This window comes from Anguilla anguilla, chromosome 1 (genome assembly GCF_013347855.1).
Source record: "Anguilla anguilla isolate fAngAng1 chromosome 1, fAngAng1.pri, whole genome shotgun sequence".
Taxonomy (NCBI): Eukaryota; Metazoa; Chordata; class Actinopteri; order Anguilliformes; family Anguillidae; genus Anguilla; species Anguilla anguilla.
In genome coordinates, this window is record NC_049201.1 from 22,318,094 (window position 1) to 22,337,080 (window position 18,987).

General features: G+C 40.1%; 1 protein-coding gene across 2 annotated transcripts; it reads right to left on the minus strand.

Annotated features, from left to right (window-relative positions):
- Positions 1-1,392: 1,392 nt before the first annotated feature.
- egln3 (egl-9 family hypoxia-inducible factor 3) lies at positions 1,393-12,377 on the minus strand. 2 transcript variants are annotated; one of them, XM_035394730.1, is made up of 5 exons: positions 11,733-12,377; positions 4,497-4,616; positions 4,096-4,232; positions 3,715-3,788; positions 1,393-3,062 (listed from the first exon to the last, which is right to left on the minus strand). In XM_035394730.1, exons 1-5 carry the CDS (start codon positions 12,342-12,344, stop codon positions 3,034-3,036), a joined length of 972 nt encoding a protein of 323 aa, XP_035250621.1. In that variant the 5' UTR covers positions 12,345-12,377; the 3' UTR covers positions 1,393-3,033. The 2 variants fall into 2 exon arrangements, with proteins under 2 accessions (XP_035250621.1, XP_035250628.1); XM_035394737.1 differs by lacking the exon at positions 11,733-12,377 and adding an exon at positions 9,904-10,547.
- Positions 12,378-18,987: the final 6,610 nt, after the last annotated feature.

Here is an 18,987-nt window from a genome sequence, read left to right on the forward strand (position 1 = left end):
TGCTTTTAAGGTGCATTACAGTTGCCACTGTAATGTAGCAACAGAGTGACTGAATGACAACATAGACTTTATAATTCAGGATAGACCGGAAGTTTTTTGGCTCATGTATATTTTACCCAATCCTTTTTCCTGTCTGAACTTGTTGCATCCATTTTCAGAAGGCTGAAACAGTCTTGTAGGTTCTCATTTTGTATTTTTAAAAGATTGTTCTATATAATACAAATATACATTACAATAGCTGCCTCTGAACCTTACATATTTACAACGTTAATATAATGACAGAGTAATAGCAACCTCTAGTGGTCAGAACAGGAAGACATGCTGTATTCTGACTGCCATTTGAGCACTTGTTCCGTTTCCAAGTCTCGTTTGATAGATGACCAATATTGCTCATTCTCTAACTGGTTGAATTCAATTACGATAAAAGGTGTGATCAAGGAAGTGAACAATACATAAAATCTGTAACAAATATTTTTCCTAATTAAATATGTATTTCTATTATTGGCAACTAGGTGGAGCCATATAACTGTGGATTTGCTTTTCTTTCTCAAAACAACTTATGACAACAGGAATAAAACAGTAGGTTGTTGTATGGCCTTACGAGAGTTAATCCTATTTCTGCTACAATGTGTACGTTAAAAAAGTACTCTCACTAATTAACTATACATATATATATATATATATATATATATATGTATATATAGCTTTTTCCATTTTTAAATTCAATTTACTTCTGAGATGCTCAAAACTGCAACAGACCAGTTAAAGTGCACAATAGTTCTATACAAAAACATGTTCTTGTTGGCATTATATTACATATTATGTAGTAAGCAAAAAATGAAAACACGTCCCAACAATGAAGGGTTCTGGTGGTTCCATAAGGATGTGGGGTGGGCTGTCCGATCAGCATTACACTTCCTTTATAGACAGAGGTGTCATTCCCGGTGTCTAAACATGAACAGCCAACACTGGTTAGAGGACCAGGAGACTGACATCCACGTCATGGCTTTCTCAGTCACCAATGTCAACCCGGTCAAGCATTTATAGGATATACTTAAGCAACGCCTAAGACGGTGTTTTCCACTTCTATCAACTAAGCATGGATTGGCTGACTTTCTTGAGGAGGGGTGAGGTTGTTATCCCGGTGACAAGAGCAGACTCTGTGCCATAACAGGCTGGCCTCACCTGGTAGCCCAACACCAAAATGATTTTGCCTTTCCTTTCCATTTGTCTGTTCACTACCTACATATTCAATATAATGTCTAAGGTATTGCCAAAAATATGCATATATGCATTCAATGTACACATTTCCTTCCCTTTCGGGCCTTATCATTGTTAACAAAAACTGGAGTGCTTTTTGAATGATTTTCCAACTGGAAAAAATACAAGATGTGCAGAGGTGCAAAAGGCATTTATTTCCCAAACACCCATAAGAAACACGTATTAAGAAAACAGTCACACAACAACATTCTCCATGCATCACCAGCATTGCTGACCAGCACGCAAGCTGGCTATAAGCCTTACATTAACAGCAGGGATCCACAGTTTTCATTTAAAAAGAGACACGCGCACACACATCATAAAGTGAGATCTCCATTACATGATTCAACACCTAACTCCTCACAACATGCACAGAAGCAGAGAGGGGACATTAAAGTTGCCATTTAATGGCTGGCTACTGTTTTCTTCAAAGTACAGATCGGCCAGAAGTGCGGGAAGAGGGGAATCAATGGCTGAAATTCTCAATATTTCCCATCAAAAATGCGGAAATTGTGAAGGAGGCGGAACAAACATGGACAACACTGACAGCTTGCATTTGGTGAGATTGGGCAGAAGAGGCAGCCACATGATGGGATCAGGTGATGGGATTCTCTGGCACAGGAGGAAACACCTGTCAATCACAATGAAGGTATGACACTTATATTCCCATGTGGCTGCCACTCTAGCCTGTGCACACTCCCATAGTATTGTTACTGTAACTCCAGCCCCACATATCCTTTTTAATGAAAAAGAGTTCCTGTTTGAGGGAAAATTAATCCATCCATCATCCACTTTTTTTTGTGAAGTGAAGTCCACACTTAATACACAGACATAATAACAACACACATACATTAACACAGTATTAACAATTTTACATTAAATCAATGACAGGGGTAAGTTACATTCCATATCCCAAAGTGATCTTCAATTCATTTACAAATATTTTTGTGCTTTTTTTTTGCCTTGACAAAACACGATGTTGTCCAGTAATGTGGTCTGTGTTTTTGTTAATGCGTGTACGTTTAATTGGATCAAACCAATAACAATGCCATGTTCCATATAAGCCTTGCCTTGGTAGTTTTACCACCATTAGCTCTGTTAGACAGGCCACACCAAAAATATACATTTCGCAATATATTTCCTCCTTTCAATATACTTACAGTATATTAGCACACATATCATAAAATAAAATGTGATAGGTTCTTAAACAAAAGTAATTACACAACATTACTGTAAAAATATTACAGATACGGAGATATATTTTTTTCATGAGGGATGTTTCTGGGTAATCCAAATCTCTCTACTGCTGTGTTACAAACACTGATGAAAATAATCTTACCACTGAACACGAACCAGATTCACGGCCAATTTGTTCACAAACACATTTTTGCATAAAAAAGTGCAGGAAATATTCTGCTATGAACAGACATCTTGCTAAAATAAAGAGGAAAGGGGGCATTGAGTAATGCTTGGATTAACAAAACTGTCTTGTGAATACAGAGGCCTTTTCGGGAAACAGGAAATGTCTTGCAGTGCACTGCAGATGAATTACCCCAGTGGACTATTCCAGATTAGGAGGATTTCTTTCATTCCCCCACTCTGCATAACAGTATCATGTGGGACAGAGCGAGTACCATTCATGCAGCGTGAACAGGCTAGTGAGGTACTGACGGAATGACGGACTGAAGTGCAATGAGAAGAAGGGAGAAGGACGGGGCCTCGAAGAAGAGCTTCAGGGCTTCCAGACTGCCGCACGGCACAGCTGCTTCAGGGTCAGACTGCGCTTCTCTCCTGTGAAGACGCTGAGAGAGACGACCATCATTAATGACATTCCGCTTTAGCAGCACAGCTAAAAATTCCAAAAATATTTATCAGCAGAAAACCGCACCTCCCAAAAAGTACTAAAAATAAATGTTTCTCTCCTCACCAAGACAAAGCACTTAAGGTGTAGATTCCCAAAGAATGAACTGGAAATACATTCAGTTAGCTACTCAATTGAAAAAGAACATCCAATTATCTGAATTACTTCTGTTACTTAACTACGCAGTCAACAAAAATGATTGGAATTGGTTGCAGTCAAGAAAGAACTCTATGAAGAGTGAGAAATAGTGATTTCACTTGAGAAATCAAATGAAATGTACGGGTTTTATTGTCCAGTGAGTCAATATTATGATGTAATCCTCATGATGATTCAAGCATGGAGTTCTATCACACAGAAAAAAATTTTATGTGTGATGGAATAAGATTAAGCAATGAGCAATAAGATTAACAAAATGCATAGAATGTGCAGTCATTCAGTGAATCTACCCCACTGTATGCATACTAGCATATAACTAATAAACTGTCGAGGAGTGCACAAGTTACTAAGAAAATCTTGACTTCTATATCACAAATAATCTACACACACACTATTTTAATCAACGCTAAAGGTGACATGAGTCATGGTAACCATACCTGTTAAGTCTCTGAACCTCCTCTTTGCTTCAGCTCTTTCTTCTGCATCGAAATACCACACTGTGATGGCGTACCTGAAAAACAGGACAGGGGCCCTTTCAGTTCAGACATGCAAGTAACAGGCATGTGCTTGTGTCAGTATATCATAGTGCTGAGAAGTGTCCCGAAAGTGTCTCACTCTGAACAGCCATGAATGGCTACTGAAGTTACTAGTGATGACAATAATTACAACTTGAAACTTACTGCATTTAAACTATTATATTAAGAACTGAGCCAGTAAACAACATCAGAAATATTCATTACTTATTCTCTTTTCGGTGCAATAGCTTTGTACACATTCATAGACAGGAACGTGTTGTACTATTATATTTGGTCACAAACCTTGTAGAATAAGAGGGCTGGACTTCATGAGGGTTCCTCCTGTCTGACCAGAACAAAAGGAGGCGGTCAAAGATGGGCTCGATATCAGCGACGTAGGACTTCCCCTCAGGAAAGATCCGCAGAATTCCCCCATGTTCCTGAAAAACCACAGAAATTCACAGACTGATCCATTTCTAAATACCTCATGTCCATAGGCTTATCAAAGTCACTCAGTTAGACAATTAAATAATTAAGAGTTTAGAGGAAGCAGGTACTCTACAATCCCAGCTCATTCACTGAAGTGACGTACACAGAATGGAAACAAACTGAACCTGAATTTCCTCGCAGTAAATACAGAGAAAAGTAAACACATCAAAAGTGCCTGTAAATATAAGAATATATAAAATAAAATATAAGCTTACCTTGGCATCCCAGTTTTTATTCAGGTAGTAAATGCATGTCACACAGCGGCCGTCTCCGTTGGGGTTGTCCACGTGTTTCACGTATCCAGTCCCATTGCCAGGATAGCAGGCAACCATCGCCTGAAATGGAAACACACACAAGCCCATAAACAGATGTCCACTGCAGTACACTGAAGCACTTGCTATTCCAGGGAAATTTGCAATGAATTCTGGGACTTGTTTAAACTGGAGATGAGACCGCATGCGCGCTTATTCAAATATTCAGCCGCAAGACCTGGATCGGTATTTCAATGCCTGTTTACCGGCTCAATATCGACGACATGGAACTTCCACTCAGGAAACATCCACAGAATTCCCACTGCTACTGAAAGGTCACAGATAAGTCCTTCCTTAGTCACACAGATCGCATGACTCATTATAATCAATACTTTGATGAGTCACACGTTTGATTGATGAAAGCTGCTTTCTTGATGTTTAGAGGTTGTACATCATATGCACCCCCACAGTGTCTTGCCTGAAGGATCAATTAAATGATTCCAATTTAAATCATGAAAAAAAATTTTTTTTTAAACAAAATGCAGTGTCATTCTGTCTCATCAGTATTTGTGAAGGGAAGCGATGAACCCAGCATAATCCATTCTCTAAAATTATTTTTATTTTTAAACTTCCTGTCTTGGAAAGAGTCCATTGATGCACATCTAGAGAGTTATATCCAGTAATACTCCGTCATAGAGCTAATTTAATTCCTCCATCCTCATTTCCAATAAATTTGCTTGCTCAAGGGTGTGATCGTTAAGATTAGAGCACACAGGGTGTGCGCAAACATTCGCCACAATCCTTCCAATTCTCCCACCCTCTAAAAAGCCACCAGAAACAGATAAAATGTTCTTTTGAAAGGAAAAAAAATGGACAAAGCCCTTTTTAAAAAAAAAAAAAAGACTCCAGAGTAGGCGGGGGAGGAGCGAGAAATGGCTGTTGGACACAGATGAGTGGAAGTGGGTAAACGTCGCGGTTTGAGAGACGCGGAGTACGTGCGAACAGCCAGGAGACGGAAAGCCACAGTATTAGCCCCATCCCGCTAATCTGCTGATCAGGGCGCTGAGTCAAGCCTCCTTGTTCTCGCCGCACGTGCTCAGTACCGCGGTGGGCGCTGTCTAGTACATACGGTTCCCATCTCAGGAACTGCGGCAACACGTTGAAAAGGGCAGGAAGAGGCTGGATAGCCGATTGTACACATTGTATTCCAATGTATAAATATTACAGTTGAAGGATAGACGATTGAAAGTCAATCTTACTAATAATTTGTATTCTTCCATTAGATTAGGACTAAAATAAATTAGCCTGAACAGGAATTTCAGCATTATGGCTAATTATAACAAATTGACTGTTACAAAAAAATCTGTATGGTATGTTTGTTATCCATATGGTTCCTATTTGGCAATTTTCCTATCAAAATTTTTTTACTTTATTTTGAAGAAAATGTCCCAAAAGTTTCCCAAAGCAATATACCTAAACTCAGAAAGAAAGGTGTGGCCAGTACCCAAGCCCCAATGAGGGAAAAGCAGATCAGCGGCCCGGGCCCCACTTCCACCCCTCGCATGACCCAAAAGCTATCACAGTTTCACCTAGCACGGCTGTGCGGAAGCAGATCAACCCTGTGACCCCAGTCTATGAGGCTGACCATCACGGCACTGCGGTACGGTCTTCCTGGACGTAACAGGAAACGGGGCCTCCCCGCAACGTTCCGACAGCCCAGCAGTAAAAGGTCCTCAGGGTCGCAAGCGCCTCCGCCCCCGGCACCACGCTGCTCGAGCGACCGAGTCAGAGAAACACAAAACTAATGTCAAAGCCAGCTGTGGCCACTTACAACAGGTTCACGCATTCGCTCCGAGGCGATTAACAAGCTGAAACTTGGAGTGTGAAACGCTCTCCTGGGCTGTGAAACATTCAACATAGATTAGTTGGTAGATGCTTTTACTCTCATGCTTCTTTTTTTTTTAAACAAAATGCTTTTTCTGCCATAACAACACACCTGCTCAAAATAAAAAAAAATATATTATATTATATATTTTAATATTTTTTAAATCCACGGCAATATTGGCCTCAAATTTTTAAAAACGATTTCTCTAAGAACGTGAAATTAGCAGACTAATTAAGAACTGCTACAGAAAAGCATTTTAAAAGTGTCTCTACGTGCTGGCTGTAATGTAATTTTTAAAAAGGATGACTGCCCGACAGAAATGACTCCAGGAGCTGCCATGAGCTCCACCCTGGAACATGCATCCACCCGGTTGGAGTTGCGCCACATGGACACGGTAATACAGTCACATCCCCGGACACCTAAACAACAGATAAGGGAGCTGCGCGCCAACAAAGGAAGGTGGACATCGTCCGTTCTGGCCGTGTGCCGGCCAGCCAGCGCACAGCTGGCCTTCCCGTCCGCTCTCTCCGACGCATGTGCGTGACTCCCGAGCTTCACAACAATCGCCCAGAAACGTAGTTCATTCGCAAACAAGATGAGATCTCCAACCATTTTGGAATAACAAAAAAGGCTGCCATTTGCAGAGAGTAGCGTTTCATTCCATTGTCCACATAATAAAGGACAACGATCATGTTGAAGAAACGTGTTCGACTGTAGAAATTAAATATGCTCATCTCTCTAAAGGAAATGGGTGGGTACCTGGTGTCCACTGTCTGACCTGTTCAGAATTAATTGAATCAGCTGCTAAACACGTAGTGAGTGAGTGCTGGCCATTTATTCTAAACGAGGAAGATGTTTAATACCATTTGAAAGTATAATACAAAGGTCACAATTATGGGTGACAAATGATCAGACTCGCCTGCAAAGGTACTGTAGCCTCCCATTCCCACACAAGATCCTCAACAGGATCATTCAGGACCCACATAAAAAGGCACACACGTGGGCTGTCAGTGGAACAGAGTGTAAACATGTGAGAGAGATCTGAGAGTGGGAGAGAGGGCGGGCGGAGCCTGTGTGGAGGAGAGCTGGCCGCCTGCCAGGTAGATGAAGTTTTAATGACAGGGCTACGTGTCGAGCGTGAGTCTGCAGCCACCCGATGTAAACCCTGTAGACTCAGGAGCACTCTCTCTCTCTCGCACGCCCGCACAAGCGCTTTTCAAAACAGTGAAGGAGGAAATGAACAAACCTGAGGTCAGAGAGTGTGCAAACTTTCTGCCTTTCATCAAATTCAGCACACTGCTGCGATTAGGAGCCCGTATAAATTATTGTCTGAGGGAAACAGCAATAAATTTTGACTCAAACTTGAACTCATTGTAAACAGCACGTATGTGCAAATGGTATCACTGAGCAGAGTTTAAAAATAATTTGAGGTTCTGCACCAATGACTGGAAAACATATGTTTATATCTGTGAGTATCTTTGGCACAGCAAACCACAAACATTTTTTTTTTATATGTTTTGAAATTCTAATTTTAGTCTAATATTATGTAATTCCAACTATACTAAATTGCAAACTGGCTAAATCACAAAATGTCAAAGTAGGAATGTGCAATACATTAAGTTGAAAAGGAGCAGATGGTAATTTCACAGTATCACTGACTCATACCTTGTCCAGATAAGTCTAGCTTTCAAACTATTAAAAATGACACCATCACTATTATACTATTATCTCAGGCATGTCCTGGTTATTCAGAGACTTTGCCATCTTGTCCTTGTACTGCGATGGCTGGGGAAGTTTCTGCGAACTACACTACCCAATGGGATTCTATAAGCCCAGACCAAGTACAATGACAGCACTGTGCTTCCTGCACACTTCCTGTGTGTGTAAACATGAGACATACATAGTCCAGAGCCCTGTCAGGAGTCACGTACTGCACAACCACAGGGATGACATCACAGCAACTTCTTCAGCCACCTGCTGCTTTGTTACAGGTTGAGGCGTGGAATTTGTAAATTTCCAGAATCAAAGAAGATGATTAGTTACGTGGTATGTGGGGGTAGGGTGCTTTTTTCAGTGCTCTAAGTAACTAAAAGAATATGTAAGGATGATAATCTTTGAAAAGATTATTATTAATGTAATTAATCATCACCATCTTTGTCATAACTACTTTAAGCCCTAATATTTTAAAACAACTTGTTTTGCCACTGGTAAAATAATGAATAACAACGAATATGAAGTCATTCATTGCAACTGCTAAAAACAGATTAACATAGACAAATAAAATATTTCCATTCTCACATAAACCTGTACACCTGAGTGCTGAGAATATGCATTTATCAGACAGCCATTTAATAATTAACTCAGTTTTTCCACAGAAAACAAAAGACAACCTTTCCTAATGTTATCTCGCACCAGCTGAACTTACAGTAACTGCCTGGTTTTCTCCTAAACTCTCAGAAATGAAGGTAAAGTGGGGGACATTTTTGTCGTTTAAGGAACCGTTTTCCCAAGTTTACTCTGAAAGTAGGCTGCAATAGTGTTGTGTACTTTGGTAAGTACTTTTTAAAATCAAGAAAGGTACGAATGAATTCTGTACCACTGATTATGGATACAATTTTATGTACAGATAGGGTACCACCGCAGTGACAAGCAATTGTACCTTTTCAGGCACAGTTTATTACCTTTTTTTGATAGTGTTGATGAACATAAACGTTTTAAAGAACTTCTTTTTTACTTGACAAGCAAAACGTACAGTTGTTCAAATCGGTTAGACGTATGTATCTGGATATTATAGATAAAAATCATAAATAGAGCAATAGAGAAGGAAAATGGTTGAATCCATGCAAATCTGTGTTAATTAATTGTTTATATTTTATATTGTTTATATTAACTGCATTTTGGCAATTAATCGTTCAGCTAACCAATGTAACCTGCCCTCTGTGTGACAGCAAAAAAGACACAAAAATAAGAAGATGCATATCTGCATAGCTTAAGTTCAAAGCTGGCTGTGCAAATTCGATTAACAGCCCGATAAATATCCACGCAACCTCTAATATCGTATCCTAGACCAGTTCCCCGGATCTTCCAGAATACCACCACACAAAGTAGCACTATCAGCAGTTATGGTTAAGGCCTTCCAATCCTGTGCGTAAAATAACCGAATATTTATTCCTTTAATAATGCGACTTCATTTATTACGTGTTACAGTGCGTTTTCTTATCTATACCGAATCGAATTGAATGAACTGGTTTTAATTACTAAAATATACATAGGCTACCTTCACGCAGCCTATGGAACCAAGAGTGACTAAGTAACAACAAAAATACATTACACATAATGCATTACACTTTTAGCGCCATATAGGCTACAGTCCCTAGCAAGTTCACCGTTCACCGTGTTACATTTTAGCCAGGTAATGTTTAATAGCACTGCTGGTGTATTTGATAATACCGCACTAGCCTACCGATAATACATGGTCGCACTTACCTTTGAACGCTTTTGGATGTTCGTTTTCCCTAGTTGAGCCGTGCAAAGTGTTACCAGCCTGTCGATTAATGTCAGAAAGAAGCTAATAGCTTCGCATCCCTCTTCGGTTCCGCTGACCCAAGCTATCTTATCGCCTCGGATGTGCCTTCTGGATACACCAGATCCTCCGGCTAGTTGGCCGTCGTTCAACATACCCGAGTCGTGCAGTTCTTTCACTTGGTGCAGAACACATTGTCCAATTAAGTCCCCGAGAAAGTTATCTAAATAAAAAAATCCACAATCGAGAAGACATGGGACGATTCGGTGCAGCGCTAACCTCTCCAAATCGACATTCGTAATATGCTGTAGCAAATGCATTTTGTCCTACTTTTTATGATATAGCCTAATATGTACCGAGACACTGACAGAGTGCAATGATAGCCTAGTCGAAACTTGAAAGAATACTTTTTTAGTTACAGTTGTAAGCTGCACAAGTAAATAGTGACATAGCCAACTTGTCGCAGCTATATAAATCAACCATCAGAAAGCCCTACCACACGCCTCTCTAGCACGTTTGTGAAGTTACCAACATATTTACAGAGAAAGAGGGGGACGTGCACAACGCGTGGAAATGTGGAACGTGCAGGACGAGTTGTAGCTCTTTGAGGGCGGAGTCAGGCGCACGCCGCTACATTAGACCTGTAGGCAGCAATTGTTTCCCTCAACGTGCATTAAAACCTGCATTATATTTCGCTTATGTCTATTTCAAAAAAAGAGATAGGTGGCGGTAAATAAGCAAAATGTCACTTTCATGCATGGTCTGAAAGAGGAAATACTGTCTACTCCAGCCCCAAAGCACGTTATTTAAATGTCGACGACGTCTGGAATAACCTACTCCATGAGCTGAAAATTAATCACATTAAGAACAAATTTCATTGTCATTTCTGCACTTCTTTTTGTCATTATTGGGTTTCCCGGGTGTCACAATTTCCACTTTTGCAAATTTGCATGAAGAAGGATACGCTATAATGTGGAGTTGTGAGGAAGGAGTGTCTTGGTCTAAATATGCACCGGTCTGGGCGTGCCCCCCGCCATTGACGAGTCCAACAGGCGCATGTAGCACTCGCAGCGCGGTAGCTCCAAGTAAATAATACCGAAGAGCCGTTTCAGAAAATCACGACATTTTTCACGTTTTACAGCGTGTGGCCCCGAAAATAGGCACGTGTACGCCCTTGCAATCAATAAAGGTAAGGTATACATGATAAATGATAGCACCTAGGCTATTTATATACTATGCTTCTAATTGAGTGACAGTATTTTGTAAGTCAAACTGATAAAAAGATACACCACGTGTTCGTAAAACTATGTATTGGTGAGTATAGATAAATTTTATATCTACTTATACAGTATGCATGCCTACTGAGGATACAAAAATGTGTTCCTCTTGCTCTTTCACGGCAATATATAAGATATGCATTCCATATTTTTTTATAACAGCTGACACTGAGATTGTGACAAGTGGACTGGCATTAAAACGATACACGCTTCAAATAGAACTGCACATCATTAGTGTAACTATTGCATTTAAGTATCACTTTAGCTGAGTATGGCACTTTGCATCAGTAATGCGTTCATTTATGAGCTAAAACTGATATGGCGGAATAATAGCCTATTATTAAACACGTTATAATCAGTTGAACTCCACACGATACTTGTACATTTCGCACATTCACTTTTCCTTTTCAAATATAGCCTATATTCAAATCACGCTTCAAAAAGTTACACTCAAACTGGGAAGCGGTGGTAGGCTACTAATGCAATAAACTGAAGTCACTGGGCGCAATACTGACCTTATGCCTGCCTCTGATTTTGTATTTCCCAAGTTTACCGTCGGCGTAGGTGATGATTTTGTCCATTCTTGTCAGTAAAAAGCCTATGTTTTCACAACCTGGCTCAATTCCCCCCACCCATGCAATTTTATCCCCTCGAATAGACTTGCTTTTTCCCAACTTTCGGCATGCAAGCTCCCCATCTTGCAGTTTCCCACTCTGCTGAATGTTTATGACTTCTTGAAGAATTCGGTCTCCAATTTTGTTCCCGAGAAAATTGTCCACTATGCATAGACCATAGGAGTTCATGCAGGGCACGACGTACTGCAAGACCAATTTGTGAGAGTTGAGTCGTTTGTGTTCTTTTGATTTTGGCCTATTACTACGAGGTTTTCGTAGTGCGCACGGCAAGACCCCACTATCAATGGCTTCGATACCAGTACTTTGACTGTTCTCACAAAACTCCGAACACCGAAGATGTATTTCCCCTGTTTCCTCTCTACCTTTCATGTTCGTTTTTGAGGAGCTTTTTTTAAAAACTGTTTTCACAAGAGACGCTCTTTCGGTGTTTTCATAAGAGTCTGTTCCCAGGGAGGATGCCATTTGCCACTGATATATAACACTGGATACCATGCTGTGTTGGCGACAACCTTTCAAGCACTACGTGAAAAGTTCCATGTTCCCTAGCTCATATATCTCGCCCGTGTGCACGCTCCTGACACAAGAATGCGCAGCATGCTCGTCCACGATCGTTACAGCTTCAAGATAGACTACAGAAGTAAATAGACTTTGATTTTCTTATTTCCTTATCTTGAGGGGTGATCGCATCTTTGTCTCAGTTTATGTAGCCTGCCAAAATAAAACTCAGAAAGTAATTATCATAATATTCAACAAAAACCCCTCTTGCACAGTAAAATGTCCAGTGTTATTTCAGCTTTTAACGGAGTAGCCTACATACAGTGTGAGTCTGATAGGGACCATATGTTCTGTAGACTAGGCTATTCTGTTAGAGTTGATTCAACACGTTTTACTGTGTCTCACGGGGAAAAGTATTATTGCGTCTTTGAATCAAATGTATTTGCAGTTAAATACTATCAGTAGGTCTAAAAATGTGCCTATATAAAATATGATATGCCGCACCCAGGGCTACTTGAATGGAGTTTCGGTCTTTAACCTATTAACCGAACAGACTGAGGGCTCACCTTTTAAAATGATAGCCAAAATATATAAACTGACCTATTGATATGATCACTGGTTAATTAATGCTTGTATAAAGAAAGCCAGCTTGATATGGCAAGCCAAGGTTTTGTGTTTAAAAACAACCGCTTCAGCATTTATGAGCCAACATCATTGTGTTTAGAATAGCCAAACACACTAAAAAAGCTTCAAGGCTTAGAAGAGGGGGCTTAAAAACACTTGAAAGGTTTGAATATTAATGAGAGTGGAACTCAATAATTTTAGCAAGTCTGACACCAGACTGTGTCATCTGGGATTTATACAACGTTATACAGAAGTAAATGTTTATATGTGTTTATTTAGAAATAACAATATGCACTTGCTCGCCCCGTGGCTGACCTGCGTTTACGAGCTATTTCCATTCTCTGTGCCAACTAAATATTGCAGAAAACTGTTGCAGTCTATTCAAGTAATATGGTAATTTATGAACAAATATACTTTGGCAGTATTATGTTGAGATCACAAGATAATCCAAGCCAGGTTTGACACTGTTTAATAGTTTCTAGAGAGTAGGCAAAATGAAAATGCGCTTTTGGACATCTCAAGAACTTTAAGTCCCCATACTTGTACAGTAGTTGACTGCTCCCTTTGGTAATGGGCCAAGTCAAAAGTGTGTATATATCTGCATGTTCTGTTCTTGCTCTGTGGTTTATAGCCCATAAGAAGATCGGCATAGAGACTTGTGTGAAGCATTAATAACTAAGAGGAATATTAAGATGTCATTTCAACAAAGGTTGTTTTGCACTGCTTGAAGTATGACGGTGACAATGATTTGAATTGACTGGGATACAGATGACACAAAATCAGCAAATTACAAATAAAGCACTTAACAGTCGCTTAAACCAGTACCTTACTGTAATTAACCTTTTCTCCCTTTTCATCCACTAAGGTAAAAATGGTTGTAAATCCAGATGCAGAGATTTTATCAATAACCCATTAGAGAGAGGTTTTTAGAGGGCAAGATGTAGCCCCCACACCCAGTATGGCTTCAGTTTGGATTCATGGTGCAGTAATGGATCATTATTCATGGTGCAGTAATAAATTTTACTTGCTGCCACTGATTGGTTATAAAGGATCCCACAGAATCTGATTGGCCTATCTTAGGAAAACAAGTCAAATCCTTTCCTCATTCCACTTTGCTTTGTCGGCAGGACTTTGCTTTGGTTCAGCTGTTTGATCTACACAAACCTGCTTATTAATTATTTACCAGGGAAAGAGACATCTTACAAGGAACTACAGTGTTTTATTGTTCCAAGGAATGGCAATTCCAGTTCTAAGGACCGATCATCAGTATTAAATCTTTATGTAAATAACGCCTTTCTGTTGATATGTGGCCTGTAACCTTTTGTGCATTGCCTTCACACGCTCTGGAGTCCCTTTTGGCCATGCAGTGTGTGCTGCAGAGAGTGGCGGAGAGCATGTTGTCTTCACATGTTGTATGTGGTTTCTACAGCTGCTTCTACCATTGACCAGGGCTCGAGTGATAGGATTGTGCAAAATTTACTGTCTGGTGTTTGTCCTTTTGATATTATTTCTTACTTAGACTCTTCAAGTGTCACTCCAGAAAGCCTGCTACTGGCACAGAAATAAAACGAATAACAATTTATTGCATTTAGGTCCAACAGAGAAACAATCAATGTATATTGTGACTCTAGTGCTTTATGGGACAAAGCAATGAATGCGCTTAACTTTTGAAGGTGGTTCACAAGGCCTCAAGTTGCCTTAGAGCTCTCTCCTTCTGAGGCTCTTCATCATACGCATCAAGCCCATGACACCTTGCCCCTCTCTGGGTTTTCCCTTCAGGGCTACTGAACTAGATCAGTTTCCCCAGCACCATCCTGTGGATTAGAGAGGTATGCAAGCGTACGTGAGACACTGCACTGCAAAAATAAACTGCTTTATATACGGCTTGGCTTATTTAAAAAATCTAGTACGTTAATGAGATTGGCTGCCAATTCCATTAATTAGGCATGCATGCTTCTCACTGGTTGTGGTGGCTTTGTGGGTCTGATAACAAGCCCAAGGCAGACTCTGTGCTTAGCCACTTCTCTCTTCTGTGCCTGGCCTCCTGAATGATTGCTTTTGTCTGAAAGTGTTGGAGAGACACGGGCACACAATTTTCACACCTTTTTATAGTTTGGGAACAAACAGGTCATCACGTAACTTGCCCTTCCAAGAAACGCAGCACAAATACGCCCTACTGATCCTAGCTGCAATTAGAGAACATGTTCGGCTTCCAGTGAAATTGTGTACTGCCATGTCAGGAGTGGTGACGTTGTTTTTTGTCTTTTTTTCAATAATAACTATTAAATCACAGGGTTCCATAGTCCTTGAAAACTTTAACATTGATAACCAAGTCATTGATATGATGAATTCAATGATGCTTTATTTATCCCATACAGGGAAATTTATTTGCATAAACCAGTATGATTCCTACAGACATAAAATACCACAATATACATAAAATACATTCATACAGCACTGTCATCTTTATTGCACTGATGCATAACAGTACTGTACGGTAAAAAAACCAAGTTACATATTAAGTGTTGTTGATGTGTAAGGTAAAAGATTTTTTTAAAAGAGAGGCTAAAAATGGACTAAAACTAGATTTTTAAAAAAACAGCATAGTATTCAAAATGTTGCTTTTAAAACAAGCAATTGAAAATATTTTTCATAGTTTACATTTTGCATTCTCATTTACCAGCTTAATGGCTGAAGGAACAGAAGTGAATTGTTTACAGTTAATGGTACATCTTGGAACGTGGAACCATCTGTCTGATGGTAGCAGCATAAGCGCAGAATGAAGAATGTGAGTATTGTCAGCCAGGACTGTACGAGTCTGTTGTGTGTGGGACTGGCCAGGAATTCTTTGGAACTTACCAGTGATTTTGAAGCAGATGTCTACATTATTCTAGAAATATATTTTTTTATTATTCTGGTTGAGAGATTGACACCAACTGATAATGAAAATGATAAAACCCTCTCAATAAAAAGACTGTTATGTGGATAAAATCTTTTTGTTGACCCCAAACAAGTTGAGTTTCTTTAAACAATACAGGCATTGTTGGCTTTTCTTATAATATCATCAGTGTTTCCATGAATTTTAGCTTGTCATTATAGATGGTGTCTATACAGTAATATGCCCAGTGTTCATTCAGTTCCTGCAGAGTACATATCAGTCCTAAAGGGATCATATGTATTCTGTAAGTGTTGATTTAATACTGAACATTTTGCAGTGCAAATATGTGTAGGTCTGTCAACTTTCCCCTGTGTATGATTTGATAACTGTTTTTGGCTTGTAGATCCAAGGATTTCTTTCATTTTCTAAACATTCAGCTCCATCTGTGCTCTTGTTTGTCTATGAACAGGAGAGAAAGGAGTGTAATCAGAAAATTTTTACAAAGCAGTGCTTTGGGTATTGATTAATAGTCATCAGTAAAAACAATAAAGAGCAAGGGACTCACAATCTTTGCATCCCTGAAGCTAACCTATGCGTGTATTGAAAGGTAAGTAGCTGCAATGTACTGCACCAAACTTTTTGAGATCGGTTTGTTAAAAGGTCTATGGACCACATTACTGACTGGTGGTAAACACTGAAATGGAAATATCATTTCTTTACTAGAACATGGTGTTGCATAGTGTTGAACGCTGAGAAAAAGTCAGTAAATCAAAGTCTTGCTGAAAGTCATGGAAAGTGTTCAAAAATGTATTTTTCATTAAAAGGGACGACAAAACACTGATTAATATGAAACCAGTGGCCCCAATACACAGAGTGCCAGTGATTGCTGTGACATAACTGTCAGCAAGTGTCTCCACAAGTTGTGCTATGAATGTAGTCATTACTGATCAACACCTTCACTGTTGGCTCCATACCCTCCTAAGTGCAGCGTATGAATTATCCTTTAACATCCAGTGATCAGCTGGTCAGATGCTAAACTGTGAGACAAGGATAACAGAATAGGAGAATGCTTTGCTGGAAATCCTAGAAGAATGACAAGTGCTCTTTGACCGAAAAGTTCAAGTCACATTCCAATTATATTCATCATTCTTAAGCTTAAACTGTGACTTTAATGCTGAAGACGTGCACAATGTTGTATTGTACTGCTGTATTAATTCTCTAAGAAACATGGTGCCCTGCTTGAAGAAAGTACAAATATTTTATTCCTCAGTTATTTTCATAAGAGGATACTGCTAATACTGTTACACAACACCTCCTACTACAATGAATGGAAGAACCATGGTTTGTAAACAAACGGACAAATAATTATGTGCACTCAGGACCACAGTCATCACTGTTTGAGGTAAAAAAAACAACAGAATGAGAGAAAAATGTTTATCAAAGAAATATGTCTCTTTGTTCACTTTTTCTTTCGGGTAGAATGAAAGCCAGTAAGAAGAGAGAGCATATCCGTACGCAGTTTTTTCTGCTCCCAAAGACCTTTGAGGTCGAAACGTTGTACTAATAAATCACGTTGGGAGCTGAAAAAACAGTGGTCAGATATACTCTTTCTTCTATAGTAACAATTTTTTTTATCCTGCACCTGTTGGAATATTTCGAATGTGCGTGCATTCCCCCGGACTGCATCTGGAATGAAAGGCAGACCGCCTTCCCATTAGTTTCGGCAAGTATCCAGCGACCTTATCCCAGGCTCGCTAGCAAACACATTTACAGTGGTGATCCAACGGTGTGACTTGTTTTCAGAGCCCTGCCCCAAGTCAAACACCTGAGCCATGGGTCAACAGCCAACCTCAACCAGCTGCGCACCTCCGGAACAGCTGAGCGGGTGAACAGTGAATCAAGGAAGAGATCAAACGTGAACACTGGGGTGGGGGGTTGGGGGTGGGGGGGGGAGGAGGGGGTGTGTTAGGTCATACCGCAATACGGTGGGGGTGGAGGGGGGCGCAAACAGCTGAAACGTTGCGTCAGCTTGGACCACGCTTATTTTAATTCCCATGCTGGCAGCGCGTTCAGTTTGCCCTCAACGCGGGGTTCAAGCCGCGCGCGGCGTCCAAGTGCGTACGTGAGAAAGCCCTCATCAGCGCGGTTTTAAAAGTCGCCAGCGTCTATTTTCACCCTGAATCTCTGCCAAACCCTTTGAAACTGAAAGTGGTTTGGAAGGCGAGTCACCTTCAGTTCCTCCTCCTCTTGGCACGCGGCCACTCCGCCGCTCCCCGATTGGCTGATTGAATCTTCCACAGGTGATAAACCCCGGCAGGCCCGTGCACAAGGGGGAGAAATGGGGAAACTTTCAGGGGCCCTGTCACTGGATAAGGCCAAAGAGGGGATGGCAATATTGGCAAGGTGTGTGTTTCTTTTTTTTTCTTCTTTTTTTTAACAGTCAATCCCGCAATCACAGCAATTTTTTTCAATTAAGCAATCCCCCCAGGCCGCAATCACAGCTATTACCCCCACCCCTGACACAATGCTTAGGGCACCTGGGATGGTAGCCAGGGACAGAAAAGTGGGAGTGGCCCAAATAAGATATTGCTTCAGGCCCTCTGAAGGTCAGGAGGGACCCTGAACACAGGTGTTCCAAAAGACACAGAAATGTTTGTCAGGCATCGTGAAAAGATCTGTCATATTGCAATTTATGGGGTGTGCTAACCAGCTCCTATCTATGAATTTTGTATCTTGTATTCCAAATAGAGAGATAATATTTCAGGCATGATGTACAGTTGTGAAATGTCAGGACTATACATTAGTACTGATATAGGACCAATATTATACATGCATCGTAACTCAAATCTATTTTTTAAAAAAAATAAACCAGTAAAAAACTAAATGTGCTAAAAAACATTAGGAAACAAAGATTTACTTAATCTGTTTCTATGGTTCCAAAAATAGTGAGATACCAGTGTTTGGAATTGAATTTCCATTGCATAATGAGATTTTGGCTGTAAATGAGATGATGAAAATGGAAACATTTCATTATGATTATTGGTACATCTCTATCATCACTACTCACTGATATACTTCTTAAACTACACAAAGTTCAATTCATCCTGCTTTTTTTTAGCATGTTTTTTCTATCTTCTT

Excerpts from the sequence above, each read along its gene's own strand:
- egln3 (XM_035394730.1), bottom strand. The coding sequence starts at position 12,344 with ATGGTATCCAGTGTTATATATCAGTGGCAAATGGCATCCTCCCTGGGA. Across the intron at positions 4,617-11,732 it reads AAATCAGAGGCAGGCATAAG|GCGATGGTTGCCTGCTATCC; the intron begins GTCAGTATTGCG and ends TTTCCATTTCAG. Across the intron at positions 3,789-4,095 it reads CAGCCCTCTTATTCTACAAG|GTACGCCATCACAGTGTGGT; the intron begins GTTTGTGACCAA and ends CCTGTTTTTCAG.